Below are 23,259 nucleotides of genomic sequence, written 5' to 3'. Positions count from 1 at the left end.
AACGCGAGAGGCCACAACAGTGAGAGGCCCGCGTACCGCAAAAAAAAAAAAAAAAAAAAAGTAATGGAGGAGAATTGATAAGAGGAAATAATTTCTTCACCATGTTTCAAGGAAAACATCAGAAAAAATCAATAAGACTCACATACATGGTCAGTTTTAACCAGTACGACCAATACATTTATACAAATGGATAAACACGCAGTCAATGTATTTTTTCAGTTAAGGAGCCTCAATTCGAGATGACTGTGAGCAAGTTACTAAGGATTTCACTGTTTCAGTTTCCTCATCTTGAAACTAAAGTCAGTAATACTCACCCTCCCTACCACACAGGAATGTTCTGAGGAACAAAGGAGAACAGAAATGACTTGTGAGAAACGGAAAGCAGGTACCAGCATGACACACTGTCATCATTTACCATCATATCAGTATCATTTACTACATTCTATCATCCCTGTCAAAGTCCCCCATCTTGCTGAGCTATTTCCACTCCCATTCCCAAGCGGTCTCTCCTATTTTGGCCATTAATTTGGTTCCAAATTACTATTGCTTTGATGCTGTTTGAAATATTGCAGAGAAATGTCAAAATCAGAGAGTGAAATTCCAGGTCATCTCTATGAGGGCAGAGTTTTATAACTCTTTAACTAAAGGATAAAGTGACATTTTTAACCTGTTTCCAACGTTGCCTACTAACACCAAATTCATTATTCTGCTCTTTGTAGGAAACCTGTGAATCCATCCTCGACTTGGTATTGGAAGAGGTAAAGCAATTTCATGGACCACAGAAGCCGGACCACAAGCTCTCTGGGTTCCGCCTACCTTCTGCGACGCCACCCGCCGCCTCAGGAGCTGCAGTTCCAGAGGCTGGATTGGTCATCGATGGGAAGACGTTGAATGCCATTTTCCGGGGAAAACTGGAGGAGAAATTTCTGGAGTTGACCCAGTATTGCCGGTCTGTCCTGTGCTGCCGCTCCACCCCACTCCAGAAGAGTATGCTCGTCAAGCTGGTGCGAGACAAGCTAAGAGTCATGACCCTCTCCATAGGTACCCGTCATGCGGAGATGTGGGGGGAAGCTGGGCAAGACCACTCTGGACCAGAGGTGAGGGGTCACGTATCACTGTCAGGATGCTCAAGCTGAGGGTCATTGTCTTAGAGGGAGAGAGCTGAAAGTGACAATCAAGATGTGGCAGTCAGCAGGTGAGCAGGAGCTGAGCAGGGTGGGAGAGCAAATCCAAGTTGTCAGGATGAGCGGGTCTGCTAAGGAAACGTCAGGACTTGGATGGAGGCCAAAGCCAAGAGGGGCCTCAAGTTCAGAATATCCAGGTAGCTCAGTATACATTCAGACCCACTCACTTCTGGGACGCCGACCATGTGCCCTTCAATACTTAACACATGGCACAATACCACGCACCTCAGGTGCCTGTGGACTTGATATTCTGTCGAGTGTTGATGGCTGGTGGGGAGATTTAAAAAGTGAAGCTTGGGGCTTCCCTGGTGGCGCAGTGGTTGAGAGTCCGCCTGCCGATGCAGGGGACGCGGGTTCGTGCCCCGGTCCGGGAGGATCCCACATGCCGCGGAGCGGCTGGGCCCGTGAGCCATGGCCGCTGAGCCTGCGCGTCCGGAGCCTGTGCTCCGCAACGGGAGAGGCCACAACAGCGAGAGGCCCGCGTACCACAAAAAAAAAAAAAGTGAAGCTTGTCCCACGTTTAGTGTTGTATATTCATTTCTAAATATAAGACTCCACACAAAGCATACCCCCAATAAACGCTGGCTTGTTGGTTGCTGAAGAATTTCTCATAGGGGATTAAATTTTAGCCATGGTTGAGGCAGAGAAATTAAGTGTCCTTACTTCAAACCTTCCAGGAACAACCAAAGCCGGTTTTCAAGAAACTTCACGATCTGGGCTCCATTTATCTCCAGCCACCTTCCTCCCCCCAGCATTCAGCAGTCCATGTCCCAACGACATGAAGCTGCTTACCATTCTCCAGGAGACCCGTCCTCTCTCGCTTCCTGACCTTTGCTCAAGCCGTTTCCTCTGTAAACCCTCCTCCAATCCCGCCTAATATTCCTTTACTCCGTGGGCTCCCACAGAGCTCCACAGCACTGTTACGCCTTCAGTGCTGGGCTGCTCAGGAGACCAGAAGTTTCTTGAGTGGAGGGGCAATGTCAGTCTTACTCACTTCCATCCCGTGCCCAGCGCATACCAAGCACATGGTAAACGTTGCTTTCGTGTGAGGACATTCTTACAGATGGTTCAGGTTCTCTTCCTCCTACAAAGACATGGAAAGAGATTTTCTTTCCTGGCATTTCAAATAAGGGGCCTACTTTACATTGGTGGGTTTTTTTTTTTTTTCCTTTTCTCCTGGTCTTCAGGTAAAAGCAGTTCAAAACCAGGAAGAAAAAAAAAAAAAGAGGGAGTGGGCAGAAAGAATAGACGGAGCAGAGCTTTAGCAACTGCATCCTAATTTTATTCCCTGAATTGTCCTCTTCAGAACTTCAGACACGTTCAAGGCAATAGCCCAGGATTGACTCCCAGAGGTAAGGGACTGGCTTCACTGCCACAGCAGCAGAAACAAAACCAGCAGGGCAAGAAATAGCAGGATTCCACACCTCTGCTTCCACTGCCTTGCTAACAGAAGAGGTTAAAGGGTGGATTTGTTCTGCCATAGGGAAGATGAAAATCATGCACTGCTGTGCTATCAAGGAAAAAAAAAATCATCGTTAGAAGAATAACAGCAACTTACACTGACAAAATTTTTGAGCTTAATGAATTTTGTTGCCAGATAATTAGGAGAAGAAAATTTCCTCCCCCAAATCCATATTCTCTCTAATATCTCATATAAATTGACTTGCAGATTATCATGAGAACCCACTGGAAAAACAGGTGGCGCCAGGAGAAGGAGAAGGATGAAGCAGTTCAGTCTACAAATCATGGCCCTCAAGCTGAGACTGGCCCACTGCATATTTCTGTAGAGATGCTAAGAATGGTTTTTGTGTGGTGTTCTTTGTTTTTTTTTTTTTTGCGGTACGCGGGCCTCTCACTGCTGTGGCCTCTCCCGTTGCGGAGCACAGGCTCTGGATGCGCAGGCTCAGCGGCCACGGCTCACGGGCCCAGCCGCTCCACGGCATGTGGGATCTTCCCGGACCGGGGCACGAACCCGTGTCCCCTGCACCGGCAGGCGGACTCTCAACCACTGCGCCACCAGGGAAGCCCGGTTTTGTGTTTTTAATGGTAAAATGTGTAAAACCGATTTGCCTCTCAGCAGGAACAGTTGTTCAGTTTTGCTTCTTGGCCCACAAAGCCTTAAAATATTTACTATCTGGCCCTTTACAGAAAAAGTTTGCTAAACTCTAGTCTGATGGATAAAGCATCATAGTCTGGAAAAGCCAGGCTTGTGAGGAAGACCTCACTGTTTAGAGCTGTGCTGTCCAACATGGTTGCCACCTGTTATATGTGGCTATTTAAAATTAAATAGAAATTCACCAGCCACATTTCAGTAGTCATAGGGGGCTAATGGTTTTCAAATTGGACAGTAAAGATACAGGACATTTCTATCACAGAAAAATCTGTTTGACGGTGCTGGTATAAAATGTGGCATGTGTGTGTATGTATTTCCATGCCCTAACCTCCAGTTTCCTGAAACAACTGATTCATTGACTCAGCACTCAAAGTGACTCAATGTACCTCAACCTAAAAAATGAGTCAATCCCATGTTCCTATACTTAGAAACATCACTGCACGTTGTCTCTGTCCTTGGACACCATTGACAATCTCTGATGATTTAGCTGTCCAGCATTCCAGTTGTCTTGATATGGTCAGTATAAGTTATACTGAGTGAGGGGAGGTATGCTGGCCGTGGAAACAGAGAGATCTTAGCTCCAGTGCTTCCGGGGGTCCCTTCAGTACCTGGATTACCCTTGCCAAGTCCCCGTGTTGTTCAAATTCTCCATTTGCTTCTCAGTGAAGCCCACTGTAACACCTGTGAAGGCCTTTTTGGCAAACTGTAAAGCACTGCCCAAGGCTCACATACCATTGTATTCCCAATACCTAACATTGTACCTAAAAAAAAGACACAATAAATATTTGGTAAATGATAAAGAGTAGGGCTTCTTGTCCAAAGAAGAAAAGATCTCTCAGGCTAAATGCCTGTAGCAATGACTCTTCCTATAGGACTATTCAGAGCAACATTAAAAGGATTCACTTATGCACAAAATAGGGACAGTTCAGTGCCACTAGTATAAAACTTCTCATTGTCACATAGCAGTTGGACCAGGATCTCATGACCTCTCTCCTTTCAGGTGATGGAGCAAATGATGTAAGCATGATTCAAGCTGCTGATATTGGGATTGGAATATCTGGACAGGAAGGCATGCAGGTATCATTTGCTTCAACTCTACTTGTTACTTTCTTACTCTCCTTTATCCTTATCAGTGAGTTAAGCAATTCCCCACAGTGTTGGAGGAATTTATACTGAAGAGCTTTGGAGAATTATCATCTGAAAGGCAGATATCCTTGCCTATACATAACCTCCATCACCACATCCCTACTGCCCAGTCCTTCAGAATAAAGAGAGTGATCAAAGATGCTTGGCTTCTTATAGACAGCTGGCGATACCCATATTCTAAAGCCAAATAGTACCCAACCATTCAGGGAAACCAAAGCCTTCCCCTGATTCCATGCTTCCTCCCTGTAACCTCCACCCACATCCAAGTTTGCAGTGCCCTCTGTGAGCAGTGACAGATGTAAGGACATCGGAAAATATTTTTCAATTGCCATCTTAGTCGTGACGGCTAGATGGACCTATAAGTTGCTTGGTATACCTTAAAAGTGTACCAAAATTACTCAGATTCAGCTTGGAACAAGCATACTAACTTGAGCTGCTAATGTTCCCCATTAAGACAGACCCCACCTTGGGGTTTTGAACCATTAACAATTGTATTCCCACCACCAGTGAAGACATTAGGTGGTGCCTAAATTTGTTGGTGGGGAGGAAAGAACACCATCACCTTTTGAGTGTCTATTGTAGGCCGGCACTCTGTTCGCACTTCACGCTTATTATCCCAATTAATTTCAGCAACCACCACCCTGTGTGTTAGGGATTGTTATTCCACTTTTTCAGATGAGGAAACTGAGGCTGAGAGAGGTTAAACGCCCTGACCAAGACTCGGACCAGGATTTATAACCAGGCACGTCCAAACCTCATACTCTAAAAAATTCCTATGACCTGGGCCTTGTTCTGAGTCATCCCAAGGGCAAAAGACACATTTCAGCTCCATGGAAAGGAAGAGCTATCCATCCATCAGCTCCACATGAGACTGGAGCAAATGGCCTGCCTTGGTGGGTGGCCAAGGGTGTTGAGAGGTTTGAGGATCACTTGCATGGAAGCCCCTACTCTCTGGTCAACCATCACATCCCTAGATGGTGCCCAACACACACTGGTCCACAATAAATGCTCACTGGATAAGTGGAAGGAGGTGAAGGGCCAGACCAGACCACTGGTCCCTTCTGACCTGCCCTCCTTGGATTCTAGTGGGGTTTGCATTTCCCAGAGGAAAGGGTGGGGTGTCAGAGTCCATAAAGCCACCCAAGGGTGCTACACGTGACAAAGGGTCTTTTAGACCCTACCGGCTGTGGACCCAGAACAGAGCAGCACCCTCGAGGGAGCCTCTTTGGTGCACTGGCAGCTATGAATGGAAGCTGATGTGTCTGCTCTGCCCTCTCAGGCCGTCATGTCCAGCGACTTTGCCATCTCCCGCTTCAGACACCTCAAGAAGCTTCTACTTGTGCACGGACACTGGTGTTACTCACGCCTGGCCAGGATGGTGGCATACTACTTCTACAAGAACGTGGTGAGTAGCCCTGCGGTAACCTCCCACCCGAGCCTTGGGAGTTCTGGCCAGGGGACGGCCAGCTCTCCCCGCTGAAATAGACAAAGCATCTCTATGTAAGGAAATAAGTCAGGCTAACCTGGATTTTGAATCCTGAAACTGTCCCTTACTAGCTCAGTGACCTTGGGCAAGATAATTCAGTTCTCTGGGCCTCAATTTCGTCTTTGATAAAATGGGGCTAGTACTATTTGGTGAGATTATCGTCAAGATTGGCAGTACTGTCTGGCACGCACCTGGCACATAGGAGGCAGCATGAGTACTCTGGAGTCAGATCAGATTTGGTTCAAATTGAGGCTCCTGTATTTGGTAATGGCTTCACACCGTAGTTTCCTCATCTCTAAAATAGGGATGGTAATAGTACCTTTCTCACACACTTGCCATGGGGATGAATTGACAGCTTGTGTAGAAAGTGATTAGCGCTTAGTGATCACCCTATAAAGTTAGCCATTCTTTTTCTTATCATTGTTGCTGCTGTCGTAACTCTTAGAGGGCCTTCATAAATGAGATTTCTTTTCTGACTGCAAGGAAGAAGGATTTGAAGAACAACTCGCCTAACTTGTAGCTTAGGTTTCCTCCCCAGATAGAGTCACCCGGATATGCAAGAGCAGCACCCGTGAAGGGGAAGGTTTAGGATCTTGGGATCCTTTAGGATCTTCCACCCAAGACCCTGTGTATCACTTCAACATCACCGGCATTCCCAACAGGGACTTCTAAATAAAATATCTATTCGCAAAAATGTTTAGAGCAGGGTGATCATCTGGGTTTTAGTCTTGCCTGATTCTAGTATGCTGTGTGAACTTGAAAGAGTTACTTCAACTCTCTGAGCCTTGGTTTCCTCATCAATAATATGGGGAGACTAAGACTCTCTCTGTCCCTAGAAGTATTATCGAGAGGTTTTAGCATCAGAGCTCTGGATCGCACGTAGCACTATACAGTCATTTGAAGGTATTATTGTTTCTCTGAAAGATATGTGTGCTTTTGTCTCGTTGATAAGGGCCCAAAGCAGGCACACACCAACTGAGGTATTAAAACTGTCAGAGGCTCTTGTTTGCAAAGCCCTTGATTAACAATGGGCATAGGAAGAAGTCAGAGCACTGCTGTACTAAGGGAGAGAACAGGGCCTGAGTTCTTCATTTTCTAGCTTGAGGACCTTTGAATAATCCCCAAGAGACTCCAAATAGAATCCAATTCCTTTTTGCATAAGGAAAAAGGGAGGATTAAGACCCGAGTGATGGAAGGGAAACACAATAGCCAAGTAGCAGCTACAAAATGGCATATATTTTTTTCCTCTCACTCCGTTCTCCCAGGCCTGCTTTCAGGCACTGTCACAGTTACCCTGACTCGGGAATAAGCATTTCTGTGCAAAGTTCAATGTATATGTAAATAAGCAGCATGACAAAAAATAATGTAAATTCCATGCACTGGATGGTACCATTATTTCAGCAAGTCCATGCAAACAAGTCTCTATTTGACCAGAAAGACTGTGTAGTTAGAATTCACAATGCCCCAGTTTAATGTTTTTTCCTTGCCTCCAAAAGAATCGTTCTTTTGAATAAGCACAACCTCTTCTCTGCATTAAATTGTGAAACAGAAAAGGAAACGTTTCCAGCCAGCCATGCTTTCAGAGCTTAAATGATATTTATTCCAGCTCAATAATGGGATCGAAATTGCGATACTGATGCCGTATTATCTCCCCTTTGCAGTTAGAGGGTGGAGAACTATGACTTCCATATCCGAAACCAATTTCAGAGGGGATTAAAGCCCTGCCTGCTCGGAAATGTGAACAATGAATTAATTACTGCACTGTAGCTTCTTGGGAGGAAAAGCAGGCGCCCAGTCTCATTGATGCCATCACGGGGTTCATTGCGCTCTCCCCGGGGTGCAGAGATTCCAGCCAGGCAGAGCAAGTGGAAACGCACAAGGTCCTAACACGACCTGCGGAAGGAAACACACTTTCATGTTAAAACCCCAGGATGCGTGTGAGGACACTAGAACCACCAAGATGTACTTAGTTTGTTCAAATAATTATTGAACATCTGCTGTGTCGGGAACATTATCAGGCACTGGGTATAGAGCAGAGATCTAGACACATGTGGTCCCCACTCTCGCGAGGCTTACGGTCTAGATCGGGGCTCGGCAAACTTCTTCTGCAAAGGGCCTGCTCGTAAATATTGTCTGCTTTGTGGGCCGTATAGCTTCTGTCGCACCGACTCAGCTCCACTGTGGCACCTATAGACAATATGCCAACGCATCGTTGTTGCTGTGTCCCAGTAAAACCTTATTTTTGGCTGGACTTGACATGCAGAATGTAGTTTGTCACCTCCTGGTTTCAATAGATCTCAAAATGTGGTTCCTGGACCCCCAGCATTAGCTCACTTCGATGCTCATTAGAAATGGGGATCCTCAGGTTGCACGCCAGGCCCACTAACTCAAAATCTTCATTGTGAATAAGATCCCCCAGGTGATTCATATCAACATGAAAGACTGACAAGCACTCCTATGGGGGAAAGAAATTAAAATTTTTAAAACATTTTCTTCGGTGCGTCTCCCTAGAGTAAGGCCAGGGTGCTATGGACATATCACCAGGAGACTCTTATCCTAATCAATCCAGAAGAAAATAGCATTTAAACCATGGTCTGAAAGACAAGGATATTTAACTATGAGTTAATCAGTTTCCTGGCCAAGGAGGAGATGTTTGACAACCTGAGTCCTTACAGGAAATATTTCAGGAAGTTTATGCATCATTTTATAGCATACATTGTATCTAATTCCAAAACCAACTGTAAGAGATTTACAGTAAAAACACAAAGGCAGTAGGCAAGTTATAAAGGAAACATAAGAGTGTAGATCAGGACATAGAAAAAGGAGGAGTTTAGTCACACCAGGAACCTGGGATAAGACACTTTTTTTAACACGAGTCCAAATTGTTTACTATTACATTCAACAGACATAAACTACTCTGTCAAATTGCACATACAAGTTTCTGAATGCTTTCTTTCAATTTCTTGTCTCATCATGGACCAGTAACAAACATTCCTGGGTCACCACAGGTCCATGAACAACACTTGGAGTAGCACTGGTATACATGTCTCTAATTGAAAATCCCTGGTAAAGCAGAAGACACAGAGCAGTATAATGACGTGGTATTAAAAGCCCAAGACTGGAGGACAGGAACCTTGTATTTTTTTTTTTTTAAGGATTAATACAGTTTCAATTTTTTAATTGGAATATTCCTTTTTTAATTTAATTTTTGTTTTATATAAGAGTATACTTGATTTACAACGTTGCATTAGTTTCAGGGGTACAGCAAAGTGATTCAGTTATACACATATATATACCCATTCCTTTTCAGATTCTTTTCCCATATATGTTATTAGTAATAATAACAGTAATAATGTTATTACTGATTATTGAGTAGTGTTCCCTGTGCTATACAGTAGGTTCTTGTTGATTATATATTTTATATTATCTATTTTATATAGTGTGTATATGTTAATCCCAAACTCCTAATTTATCCCTCCCCCAACCTTTCCCTTTTGGTAACCGTAAGTTTGTTTACAAAGTCCGTGAGTCTGTTTCTATTTTGTAAGTTGATTTATATCATTTTTTTAGTTCCACATATAAGTGATATCATATGATCTTTGTCTTTCTCTGACTTGTCTCACTCAGTATGACAATCTCTAGGTCCATGTTGCTGCAAATGGCATTATATCATTCTTTTTTATGGCTGAGTAATATTCCATTGTATATATTACCACATCTTCTTCATCCATTCCTCTGTCAGTGAACATTTGGGTTGCTTCCATGTCTTGGCTATTGCAATGAACACTATGGTGCATATATCCTTTCAAATTATGGTTTTCTCCGGATATATGCCCAGGAGTGGGATTGCTGGATCACATGGTAGCTGTTTTTAGTTTTTTAAGGAACCTCCATAGTGGCTATATCAACTTACATTCCCACCAACAGTGCAAGAGGGTTCCCTTTTCTCCACACCCTCTCCAGCATTTGTTGTTTGTAGGTATTTTGATGATGGCCATCCTGACCAGTGTGAGGTGATACCTCATTGTAGTTTTGATTTGCATTTCTCTTACAGTTAGTGATGTTGAGCATCTTTTCATGTGCTTTTTGGCCATCCATATGTCTTCTTTGGAGAAATGTCTATTTAGATCTGCCAATTTTTTGACTGGTTGGTTGGTTTGTTTTATATTGAGCTGCATGAGCTATCTGTATATTTTGGAGATTAATCTCCTGTAGGTTGCTTTGTTTGTAAATGTTTCCTCCCAGTACGTAGGTTGTCTTTTCATTTTGTTTATGGTTTCCTTGACTGTACAAAAGCTTAAGTTTGATTAGGTCCCATTTGTTTATTTTTGCTTTTATTTTTATTGCCTTGGGAGACTGACCTAAGAAAACATTGGTATGATATATGTCAGAATGTTTTGCCTATGTTCTCTTCTAGGAGTTTTATGCTGTCATGTCTTATATTTAAGTCTTTAAACCATTTTGAGTTTATTTATTTTTGTGTATGGTGTTAAAGAATGTTCGTTTCATTTTTTTACATGTAGCTGTCCAGTTTTCCCAGCGCCACTTATTGAAGAGACTGTCTTTTCTCCACTGTATACTCTTGCCTCTTTTGTCATAGATTAACTGACCATAGGTGTGTGGGTGTATTTCTGGGCTTTCTAGCCTATTCCTTTGATCTATATTTCTATTTTTGTGCCAGTACCATAGTATTTTGACAACTGTAGCTTTCTAACATAGTCTGAAGTCAGAGAGCCTGATTCCTCCAGCTCTGTTTTCCTTTTTCAAATAGCTTTGGCTATACGGGGTCTTCTGTGTTTCCATACAAATTGTAAAATTTTGTGGTCTAGTTCTGTGAAAAATGCCATTGGTAATTTGATAGGGATTGCATTGAATCTGTAGATTGCTTTGGATAGTATAGTCATTTGACAATATTGATTCTTCCAATCCAAGAACATGGTATATCTCTCCATCTGTTTGTGTCATGGTTCAAGTTCTTTCATCAGCATCTTATAGTTTTCAGAGTACAGGTCTTTTTCCTCCTTAGGTAGGTTTATTCCTAGGTATTTTATTCTTTTTGATGCGATGATAAGTGGGATTGTTTCCTTAATTTCTCTTTCTGATCTCTTGTTGTTAGTGTACAGAAATACAAGTGATTTCTGTGTGTTAATTTTGTATCCTGCAACTTTATCACTGATGAGCTCTAGTACTTTTCTGGTAGCATCTTTAGGATTGTCTATATATAGTATCATGTCATCTGCACATGGCTAGGACTTCCAAGACTATGTTGAATAAAAGTGGCAAGACTGGACATCCTTGTCTTGTTTCTGACCTTAGAGGAAATGCTTTCAGCTTTTCACCAATGAGAATGATGTTTGCTTTGGGTTTGTCATATATGGCCTTTATTATGTTGAGGTAGGTTCCCTCTCTGCCCACTTTCTGGAGAGGTTTTATTATAAATGGGTGTTGAATTTTGTCAAAAGCTTTTTCTGCATCTATTGAGATGATCATATGGTTTTTATTCTTCAATTTGTCGATGTAGTGTATCACAGTGATTTGTGGATATTGAAAAATCCTTGCATCCCTGGGATAAATCCCACTTGAGAAGGGTGCACAATCCTTTTAGTGTATTGTTGGATTTGGTTTGCTAGTGTTCTGTTGAGGATTTTTGCATCTATGTTCAACAATGATATTGGCCTGTAATTTTTTTCATGTGTGGTAACTTTGTCTGGTTTTGGTATCAGGGTGATGGTGGCTTCATAGAAGGAGTTTGGGAGTGTTCCTTCCTTGCAATTTTTTGAAATAGTTTCAGAAGGACAGGTGTTAATTCTTCTCTAAATGTTTGAAAGAATTCAATTGTGAAGCCATCTGGTCCTGTACTTTGGTTTGTTGGAAATTTTTAATCACAGTTTCGATTTCAGTACTTGTGATTACTCTGTTCATATTTTCTATTTCTTCCTGGCTGGGTCTTGGAAGGTTATATACCTTTTTGAGAATCTGTCCATTTCTTCTAGGTTGTCCATTTTATTGATGTATAGTGATCTATTACAATCCTTTGTATTTCTGTGGTGTCCGTTGTAACTTCTCCTTTTCCATTTCTAATTTTATTGATATGAGCCATCTCCCTTTGTTTCTTGATAAGTCTCACTAAAGGTTTATCAATTTTATCTTTCAAAGAGCCAGCTTTTAGTTTCATTGATCTTTTCTATTGTTTTCTTCATCTCTATTTCATTTGTTTCTGCTCTGATCTTTAAGATTTCTTTCCTTCTACTAACTTTGGGCTTTGTTTGTCATTCTTTCTCTAGTTGTTTTTGGGTTTAAGGTTAGGTGTTTATTTGTGATTTTTGTTTCCTGAGGTAAGATTGTATTTCTATAGACTTCCCTCTTAGAACTGCTTTTGCTGCGTCCCATAGGTTTTGGATGAATCATGTTTTCATTGTCTTTTGTCTCTAGGTATTTTTTTATTTCCTCTTTGATTTCTTCAGTGATCCCTTGGTTGTTTAGTAGCATATTGTTTAGCCAGAACATCTAGGTCTGGACTCCAGCTTTGTTACTTACTAGTCTGTAACCCCAGCCCCATGATCTGACCTCTCTGAGGCTCAGTTTTCTCATTGTGAAATGAGGATAGTAGTTATATCCTCATAAGGCCAGTAGATGGACTGAGTGGGTCAGAACAGAGTTTGGCACATAAGATGAGCTTTAGGAGTCTCTGTTGCTGTTGTTTGCTGCCGTTGCTATTCTTGGCCTCGTCTGTAGATGGCGTCACTTCCAGCCCTGGCGTCCTAAGGGTCTACAACCTCAAGTCATAGTTCCAGCCCCAGCTGGCAGAGGGACTTTGGCGTAGTCACTTACCCCATCTGAGCCACTCAAGCTGCCTGTGTGTACATGGAGATAAGAGTTATTCTCTTACCCAGCTAGCTGGGGAGGACGAAGCAAGGCAAGGTGCTCAAAGGGCAAAAAAAAAAAAAAAAAAAAACAAGCAGTCAAAGCCTCATGCAGTTGCTGAACCCTAGTATCAAGGAGACTTTAGCACTTTGGTTCTTCTTAAACCAATCCTGTCAAGTGCACAAGTGGGTGATGTTGATTTGGGGACTCAGTGTCTGCCCATAGTATATTCCAAACCTACCTACAGCACAGGAAACAGACCAAGCCCTCTCCTTCCCAAATCTCCCCCTCTGAGAAATAACTTCACCAAAACTCATAGGAGAAAAGCCCTCACAGCATCACGGGACTGGAGTGGGAGTGGGATGACCTGAAGCCCCAGAGCGGCAATGGAGGGGAGCCCGGCCCTCAGACAGAGAGATGCAAGGTCCATCCAGGGTGCCTCAGAGCACCGGGGTCTCCTTCAGAGCCAGGAAACCTCCCATTAGTCATCTTGGCAGAAAAGCCAAAGGATGGAGTTCCTTGGCCGGAAGAATCTCGGTCAGCATTGTTATTATATAATCCAACAACAGGACTAAGAGGTCTTGGGGGTGGCTGAGGAGGAAGCTTTGAAAACTCAGGGGCTGGTTGTGCCATTTCCTGGCTGTGAACACAGGCAAGGAGTAACTGAGTATCTCAGAGCCTCAGATTCCTTGTCTGTAGATAATGTTAAATAATATTAACATTATTATCAAGTTATAATATTTAATAATACATAAATATAGTAGTATGACATTATTAGCAATAACATTAATCTTGCTAGGTTGATGGGACAAATTATGTATATTGCACATTTACTAATGTGGTATATACTAATATAGTATGTCACACACCTGTCACAAATAGAAGCTCAAATAACAATCGTGGTGTTAATATGAATGTTAATATCACTAGTAGTGTTACAATACTAAACAGAGAGGCTCTTAAAAATAACACGGGCCCAGCAATTAGGGAATGAGAATTCTAGCTTGAACACAAACCCGCTGAAAGATTCCTTACAACATCCTTCACCCCTCTGTGCCCCAGCCACGCAGAGCTGAGAAGTTCTAGTTCTAATCCCAGGACCGGCTGCTTCTGTGACCTTGGTCAAGTCACCAAACCACACCACAATATGTTAGATAGTAATTAATAGTGATCCAGCCCTTCTCAGGTGAGGAGGTCTTGCGTGGAAAGATCTTTCGAAAGCATAAAGCAACTTAGGCGTAAGATTTTCTTCTTCACCTTTTGAGCTGTGTGACCATGAGGCAAGTGTTGTGAGGTCAACCTCCTCACGAAGTCATCCTTCCGCCAGCCTTCCTGCCCGCGGTCAAGTCTTTCTAGCGTCCCTTCCTCTTACCATACTACTAATGACAACTACTGCCTTTTGGTATCACATGTCATGCTCTAGGTACTAGTAATCGTATCCGAAAGATGGCAAGATGACTTTCAGAACGGCTAAGCAATTTGTCCAAGGTCACACCCAACTGGGGTGTGACTCAAGCTAGTACATGACCCAACTGGGGATTCAAAACCAGTCCTCTCTGCCTCCGAAAACCTATGCTCTTAACAACGTATGCTTAACAAATCGGTGGAATTCCTTTCAGGTCCTAAAGAAGGTTAGTAGTAGTAGTAGAAGTGGTAATGGTAGAATCTAAGGGACGAAAATTACCTCCAATCCTTATACAACCTTGCCTGTCACAAACAAGGAAACTGAAGCTCCAAGTCTGAGTAGGGACTTGTCAGAGCTCCTAAGCAGCATCTGGTGATCCGGCTGCCCGCGGGTCCTCACTCACAAGGCTGCACTCTCTGCCTGCAGGGCTATGTCAACCTGCTCTTCTGGTACCAGTTCTTCTGTGGTTTCTCTGGCTCCACCATGATCGATTACTGGCAGTTGATCTTCTTCAATCTCTTCTTCACCTCCTTGCCTCCTCTTGTCTTTGGAGTCCTCGATAAAGACATCTCTATGGAAACACTCCTGGCGTTGCCTGAGCTGTACAAGAGTGGCCAGAACTCTGAGGTAAGGGGCTCGGGCAGGCAGGGAGGTGACCTCCAGCTCCTCCCTTGAGGTGTCAGAGAAGGAGTGCTGGGCTGGCGGTCCTGTGTTCTGGTCACCACTCTGCCACTTACCTCCCATGTGACCCGGAAACGCTGCTCCCTGTTTCTGGCCTGTTTCTCATTTGCTGTTGAAGGTGATGGACCAGACCAGTGGGTATTTTTCTTTTCAGTTATTTCTTAATTACATCACACATTAATACGGGACTGCCCTAGTTAAAGGGGAAGAGGGCTTACAGAAAGATCCCATCACCCTTATCTGGTCTTTGTCTGTAGGCTTTCAACAGAACGCCCAAGGCTTGGTTTGGGAACCCCTGGACTAAAACCGTCAGAACAGTCTCTTACAAGGTGCAGAGGCCACACTGATGCCCTAAATGATCTGGAGAAGTCAGACAGCAGGCAGCCCGACTAGCACAGACACGGGCCAGGAGCTTGGAGGCAGAGAGGGGACCTGAGTGCCTCGAAGGGGGAGCTCTGGGAAAAGGGATGTCGATATGCACGAGGGTACCTTTGCACCTGGGGAAAAGGAGGGCAAAGCCATATGTGGTGCTTGAGAGCTGGTGATATCTTGGGGACAGCCAGTGAAGAACCAAGCCCCATCCTAACCCAGAGACGGGTGGACAGCAACCCCAGGACTTCAAGCAAGGGAGACGTGGCGATGGCACACATACATCCTGGGCCCTTCTAACTGTCTCCCTCCCAGAGGCGAGCTAGCTGCGTAATGTCTTCCTTGAGTAACTATCATTAAAAGAAGTTAGTGTGGCAAAAACATACACTGTGAACAGTTTCACTTTTCCCAGGGAAGGCAAGAAGAGTGAAGCACAAAACCAGAAAGGTTGTCTCTGAAGCCATTGAGATCTTGGGAACCTGTGACCCTGGGCTGTGATTGAGGTTTCTCTTTCAGATGCTATTCAGAAACCTCAGAATCTCTAAGTTTGTATTAGCACTAACAATGTGCTAATGAATGATAATCATTATCATTTGGTAATAATTTGGTAATATACTTGGTAGCTGAGCCTTTACTAGCTACCAAATCACAATTGCGTTTAGACCTCTTGAAACCCAAGGAAATAGTTGGTGGTGTTTTTTCTCTACTTTCTAAGGAAGAAGAAACAACTCTCAAAGAAGTTTAGTGACTTTCACTAAGGTCACACAGTGCTGGAACTTGACCTGAGGTCTGTCACCCCCAGGCCCATGCTCTTAATCGTTCCATTCTATTGCCTCTAAGATAAGAAGCATTGTAAGTGCCGTGTTGTCTAGTCCAGCCCTGCACAAGAAAGTTGCTCACAAAGAACAGAGGCTTGCTTTGATGGTGGTTACTGTCGATGTGTTATTTCCTGGCAGTGCTATAACCTGCTGACTTTCTGGATTTCCATGGCGGATGCGTTCTACCAGAGCCTCGTCTGTTTCTTTATCCCCTACCTGGTAAGTTGTATGGTCCCATTCTAACCGTACAAATAGCAGGGTAGAACTGGTCCTGTTTCTATGAACTCCCAGACTAATAGTTTCCTAATAGCATCTTCAGAGCAGGGGCTCCAAAGAGGAGGCCTGCAGACTCCACCCTACCCTGGGTATTCAAAAAGTCAGAATATTTTACCAAAACGTCTTAATTTCTGCCAGCTTCTGAAACACTGAAAGCTATTATTACACTGGGTCATTTTTCCCTCGTGGTGAGAATCCAGAGTTGACTCACTGCCCTGCTTAGAAGGGGGGCATGTGCTCCAGTTTGCCATAGTCCCCACCATGCCCTTTTGTGTCATGCCTGGCCTTCTTCACTCATTTACCGCTTCTTACTTGAGCACTGAAGGTATTTGAATTTGCAACCCGTGGTTTATATTTAGATTTGTGCTTCCAAGGTCAAGGCAGGAAGTTCTGATAATTAATAAGGGATGCTACATTATGTGAAATAAAACCAAGAATGCAGATAGTAAGGGATTCCAGCCCCATCTCAATTTGGTTCCCCAGTTTAAAGAGTGAGAATTTATAGAGAATTTATATAGCATAGGATATCTGTATTCATCCTAGACAGGGAGCTCAGGTGTGGGGTAATTGCTCCCAGGAAACCAGTGGTGTCTAGTCTCTGGCTTATGTTCATTTGCAAATAGCAACACGATGAGTGTTGAGGTGGGCATTTTGTGCTTTCTTTGTATTTCCTGGTTTACAATACCCTCCCTGGTCAGGCCTCTGCTTGCCTTTCCTGCTTCATCTTTTGCCCTTACTATGTGCTCAACAGACCTACCATCTAGGACAATTAGGACTCTTCACCCTCAGTTCTGGCCTTTGCCTTTCCTCTCTCTTTTCAAGAGATTAACTCCTCTTATTATAGTCTCAGCTGATTCCTCTTCTCTACTCCCAGCGTTCCTTGTACTTGCTTCCATTATAGCATTTATACCCTTAAATTGTACATTTGCCCTGCCTAGTTGGTCTCTAAACTCCTTGAAAGTGGACACAGCAGTGTCTTTAGCAGTTGGCATTGTGCCTGGTAGGTACTCAGTAAATTCTTTGACTCCTTCTGCAATGTTCTGGAATACTCATCATGGCTTCCTTTGCAAATGCTTTTTAAAGAGTTTAGTCCTGTCAACTCACTCCTTCTCTTGTCTGTCCCTTGGGTCAGCTCCACATGATGGCAGCTGGATGCCTTCTCCCCAGCCTGCCCCTCCCTTGACACCTGCCTTCACTGATGTTTTATTACAATCACTTGTCAAAGCCAAGGCCTTCCGTCTGTGGGCACATCTGCCAGTGCCTGTTTGTTCCTCCTCTGCAGACCTACAAGGATTCGGATATTGACGTCTTTACCTTTGGGACACCCATCAACACCGTGTCCCTCGCCACAATCCTCCTGCACCAGGCAATGGAAATGAAGACCTGGGTAAGTGCCCCAGAGCCCTTATGGCCTAAAAATTGTGTTCCTGTTCATCAACAACCTTCAGATTTCTGAGCTGCTTTACTCCATATAATTGATCCACTGGATAAATACATACTGAACTCCTACCTGTGTTCCACTTGTACAGGGAGAAAGAGGTAGAGAAGATAAAATTGCTGGCCTCAACTTTGTAACCATCTAGCCAGGATGAAAAAACTAATTCTATAAGAACAATGATACAATTTGTTGCCAAAATACATATTTTTGATTAAAAAATTCAGGGGTGTTTGAGAGACGAGGAAAACACTAGACTGATTGATTGTACTTGAGGCTGTGTTAGGGAGGTATGCTCCCCATTTAATTTGGGGATAAAAGATTAGAAGACTGTCTCCATGTAAGCATATCTCAAGCACGTCCAAATATCACATTTTAGTATCTAAAAAGGTAACACTATCTTTCTCATTAAATTCGACTAGTCAATGATATTTATAAAAACAAAGAGCTTAAAATTATATGCCAGGTACATATCTACATGATTTAATGTATTATCTTACTTAACCTCCCAGAGCCCTTCGTGTTAGATGGGATTTGGAACGTTTTGTTCTGTTTTTCTCAGTTTTATTGAGATATGATTGACATACAGCACTGTATAAGTTTAAGTTGTACAACATAATGACTTGACATACATATATAGTTGACCCTTGAACAATTTGGGGTTTAGGGGCGCCAACCCTCCACGCAGGGGAAAATCCACACATAACTTTGCCATTGGCCCTCCGTACCTGCAGTTCCACATCCATGGCTTCAATCGTGTAGTACTATAGTATTTAGTGAAAAAAATCTGTGTATAAGTGGACCCGTGCAGTTCAAGCCTGTGTTGTTCAAGAGTCAACCGGATTGCAAAGTGATGAATGTTAACTAAACTTACCGTGGAAATCCTTTTGCAGTATATGCATGTGTTAGGTATGTTTTTCTAATTCCCATTTTATAGATATAGAAATGAATATAAAGAGGTTAAAAACTTTGCCCAAGTAGTTCAAGACAGAAGCAAGTTTGAACTCTGGCCAGCTGACTCTTGACCGTTTAACCTCTGTGCTAATAGTGTGAGAAGGTAAGACTGACTGGTGCCAGGAGAGCACTTGACAGAAAGATTTGTCTTTAGCCAAGCTGAAATGGCTCTTTCTGAAAGCAATTTGTATTAACCATTTAGAAGACTTCCCCAAGTAGGCTCAGTGTGTTCCCAGCATTCTGCAGTGGGACTTCCTCCCCACGCCCTACTATCACAAGTTGGGCCAGGCCTTGTTGACATTGGGCAGTGGCTGATAAGAGCCACCCAAGGGAGCTTCCAGATCACAGAGTTCCCATCTGGAAAACCCCTTTGCTCCAATTCATGCCAATGACCGAAAGACCAAAATGATGAAAACGAAAAGGCCTAGCCAAGCTTAAGTACAGGATAAATTTCTTTCAGAACCACCAGAAAAACCACTTAGTTTTATCAGAAGCTGTGAGGAAGGCAGACAAGAGTCCTAACTTTAATACTGGGAACTGAGCCAAGCTGAGGAAACATTTAGAACTCTTGAAAATACAAAAATTTTGTCATTGAAATTAGACTGGACACTGGCTAAAAGTAAACTACCAAATTGGAAGGTAGTATTGGGTCCCCATCCAGAATGCCACACAAATATGAAAATGTAATCAAGAGGAATGGTGGCTAGAATAAATGGTTCCAGCAGCTACATAATAGGAGTCAGCGTCACAGGAGAACAAGCAAAGAATAGTAGAGAAGCAGTATCTGAAGAGATCATCCCTGAGAATGATGATTAATCAAAATAAACCTGGGTATATTGCCTGGTATATCATAGTAAAACTGTACAGGGTGAAAGAGACAATCTTAAAATCTGCCAGAGACTATGCACAAATTACATGAAATTTAACAGCAGTTAAAAAAAACAGTAGAAACCAAATAAACAATGGTGTAATTATCTTCAAAGACCTGAGGCAAAATAACAAACAGTTACACTATCACTTAAGACTAAGTGATACATAACATTTTCAGATAAACTCTGTAAGGTCTACCACCCATAGACCCTCACTAAAGGAAGAAAGAAACATGCAAGAACATAAAAGCTAAAACTACAAGAAACACATAATGGCCAGGAAGGGCTGTTCAATAGGTAATTAATGCACGCTGAAGACTTCATTGTGAACAGGACAAAAACAGAAATACACACTTACTTAAATTGTTCCAGAAAAGTCAACATTTAGTATCTCCTAAAACTTAAGATTAAGCATAAAGGAGAGGAAAGAAATTAGAGGAATATAGGAAACTATCAATTCTCCAGACTGTAAGGAAGAGGAAAAGTTAAGAGCAAAGAAAATGATGGCAAAAATAAAAAATATGTTCAAAATAAAGCCAAATATATCAGTACTCATAATAAATGTAAATGGATTTAATTTGCCTGTTAAAAGCAAAAATTATCAGATTGGACTTTTTTCATCCAGTGAATATAAAGAGAAATGGAAAAACAACAATTCTAGTATGAGGTTTTTATAAAACTCTATCAGAAACAGACATAGATCAAGCTTTGAATAAATTACCACATTTGACCTAATGTAGTTAGAGCTAATGTATAAAATCATGCTCTACACAAATAGTAAACATGCATCTTTCAAAGACACCTGGACCATATACCAAAAATTTAAAGAAAAAGACCAAATTCTAAATCACAAAGGACTCTGAAAGAATCATTAGAAAGAATCATTATAAAGAACGTATTTTCTGACAACAATGCATTTAGATTAAAAACAAGCAATAAAAATATAGCAAAACAAGCCTAACGTGACTGGATACTTCAAAAAGCACATCTAAATATGCAATTCATGAGGTCGAGTAAATTGTGATGGAAATTTTATACTTATTGCTGCTGAACAACTATAAAAATATTATATATGCAAACTTGTGGGATGCACCTAAAGCTTTTACTATGAAAAACAAAAAGATGAAAAAGAGGTAAGTTAAAAAATTCAACTCGAGGAACTTAAAAAAGTTACCATGTAAACCTAAAGAAAAAAAGATGAGAGAAAAATCAAGGAAACAATAGGAAAGATCAGTAAGACCAAAACTGAGCTCTTCAAAACATTATAAAGAACGTATTTTCTGACAACAATGCATTTAGATTAAAAACAAGCAATAAAAATATAGCAAAACAAGCCTAACGTGACTGGATACCTCAAAAAGCACATCTAAATATGCAATTCATGAGGTCGAGTAAATTGTGATGGAAATTATACTTATTGCTGCTGAACAACTATAAAAATATTATATATGCAAACTTGTGGGATGCACCTAAAGCTTTTACTATGAAAAACAAAAAGATGAAAAAGAGGTAAGTTAAAAAATTCAACTCGAGGAACTTAAAAAAGTTAGTTACCATGTAAACCTAAAGAAAAAAAGATGAGAGAAAAATCAAGGAAACAATAGGAAAGATCAGTAAGACCAAAACTGAGCTCTTCAAAACCCTAAAGAAAACACACCTCTGACAAAACTGATCCAGGGGAAGACACAGAAAGAGATGACCACAAAAATACTACTAGGAATGAAAAAGAAAGACTGCAATTATGAATATACAGTCACCTCTTAGTACCTGTGGGGGACTGGTTCTAGGACCTCCATGGATACCAAAACCCATGGATGCTCAAGTCCTTTAGATAAAATGGCATAGAACATTCAGCCCTCCGTATCTACAGAGGTGAAACTTCCATACACAAAGGTCTATGTAATCAATTTTTAAAATATTTTTCTGAAAATTTAAAGCAAGTTAATAATTTCTTTAAATGGGGACTTCCCTGGTGGTGCAGTGGTTAAGAATCCGCCTGCCAATGCAGGGGACACAGGTTCGAGCTCTGGTCCGGGAAGATCCCACATGCCGCGGAGCAACTAAGCCCATGTGCCACAACTACTAAGGCTGGCTCTAGAGCCCGCCACAACTACTGAGGCTGGCTCTAGAGCCCATGAGCTGCAACTACTGACCCCATATGCCACAAGTACTGAAGCCCACATGCCTAGAGCCCATGCTCCACAACAAGAGAAGCCACTGAAGTGAGAAGCCCGCCCACAGCAACGAAGACCCAACACAGCCAAATAAAAATAAAGATTTGGCTTTTTAAAATTAATTTATTTTTGGCTGCGTTGAGTCTTCTGCTGCGTGCAGGCTTTCTCTAGTTGTGGCAAGCTGGGGCCACTACTCACCACAGTGCGTGGGCCTCTCCTGTTGCAGAGCACAGGCTCTAGGTGTGCAGGCTTCAGGAGTTGTGGCACTTGGACTCAGCAGCTGTGGCTCACGGGCTTAGTTGCTCTGCAGCATGTGGTATCCTCCCAGACCAGGGCTCGAACCCGTATCCCCTGCATTGGCAGGCGGATTCCCAACCACTGCACCACCAGGGAAGTCCCAAGACTTGACCTTTTAAAAATAATAATAATAATAATTCTTTTAAATGTAAAATTTCCCAAAACATAGTCAAAATCGTTCAACAAACATGAATAAACCAATCACTATTACAGAAATTGAATCCATAACCCTGTTCCTAAAGACACCAAGCCAAAGGATTATAAAGGTCAGTTTGACCAAACTTATAAGGGACAGATAATTCCTATCTCATACCCATTGTTTCATGGATTCAAAAAAATAGAAAATATAGGCAATTCAATGTTCATGGCTAGCATAATTCTGATATGAAAATGAGCATGGATTGTTCAAGAAAACAAAATTACAGACCAATCTGTTTAATGAACATAAATGTAAAAAATTCTAAATAAAATATTGCCACACTAACTCAGTAGCACATTAAACATAATAAAGCCCAACCAAGGAACTTTCACATTCTGTTGGTAAACTATAAACTGATACCACCATTCTAGAGAGCAACTTGAAAATAGATAGAGGAGTTTAAGTACTCACTATATGCTATGACACAATTCCACTTCTAAATATGCACCCTGGGCCATCCTTTTGCACATGTATATACATAGACATGTACAAGAATGTTTCTTCATTGTTTTTAATAGCAAAAAAAAAATTGGAAACAGCTTAAATGTTCATTAACAGGAAAATAGTGGCATATTCATATACTAGAACAGTTAAAATGAATAAACTAGAATGGCATTTATCAACAAAAATAAAGGTCCAAAGCATAATTCAGAGGGATACCTATACATCATAAAATTAAAAAGCATCCATTAACATGGATACATAAACATGTATATATAAAATACACAGAAGAATGATGAACACTGAGTTTATTTTCAAGATTAACGAGAAGGCATTTGCAAGGGATACATGGGTGCTTGAATTGTATCTGTAAGGCTTAATCTTTTAATAAAATCTGAGGCAAATATGTGTAGAGGAAGAAAAAATAATTTTCCCTCTACCCTTCTAGGTTCTCAGCTTAGACACTCCTGTAATAAAAGATTAATGGGAGAAAAACAAAAGTTTAATAAATACTTTCTATACAAATGGGAGAGGCCAGGAAACTGAGT

General features: G+C 42.0%; 1 protein-coding gene across 1 annotated transcript in view; it reads left to right on the top strand.

Moving 5' to 3' along the window:
* ATP10B (ATPase phospholipid transporting 10B (putative)) overlaps nucleotides 1-23,259 on the top strand; it is a 124,847-nt gene that overhangs the window by 90,625 nt on the left and 10,963 nt on the right. Inside the window, exons 15-20 of the mRNA XM_007115735.3 lie at nucleotides 720-1,041; nucleotides 4,298-4,374; nucleotides 5,723-5,848; nucleotides 14,625-14,825; nucleotides 16,205-16,285; nucleotides 17,625-17,729. Coding sequence (XP_007115797.2) covers nucleotides 720-1,041; nucleotides 4,298-4,374; nucleotides 5,723-5,848; nucleotides 14,625-14,825; nucleotides 16,205-16,285; nucleotides 17,625-17,729 — 912 coding nt within the window. The remainder of the gene's footprint in view (nucleotides 1-719; nucleotides 1,042-4,297; nucleotides 4,375-5,722; nucleotides 5,849-14,624; nucleotides 14,826-16,204; nucleotides 16,286-17,624; nucleotides 17,730-23,259) is intronic.

This window comes from Physeter macrocephalus, chromosome 8, assembly GCF_002837175.3.
Source record: "Physeter macrocephalus isolate SW-GA chromosome 8, ASM283717v5, whole genome shotgun sequence".
NCBI lineage: Eukaryota > Metazoa > Chordata > Mammalia > Artiodactyla > Physeteridae > Physeter > Physeter macrocephalus.
The sequence above is the reverse complement of the archived record's forward strand: the minus strand, read 5'-3'. Positions and strand labels throughout refer to the sequence as shown.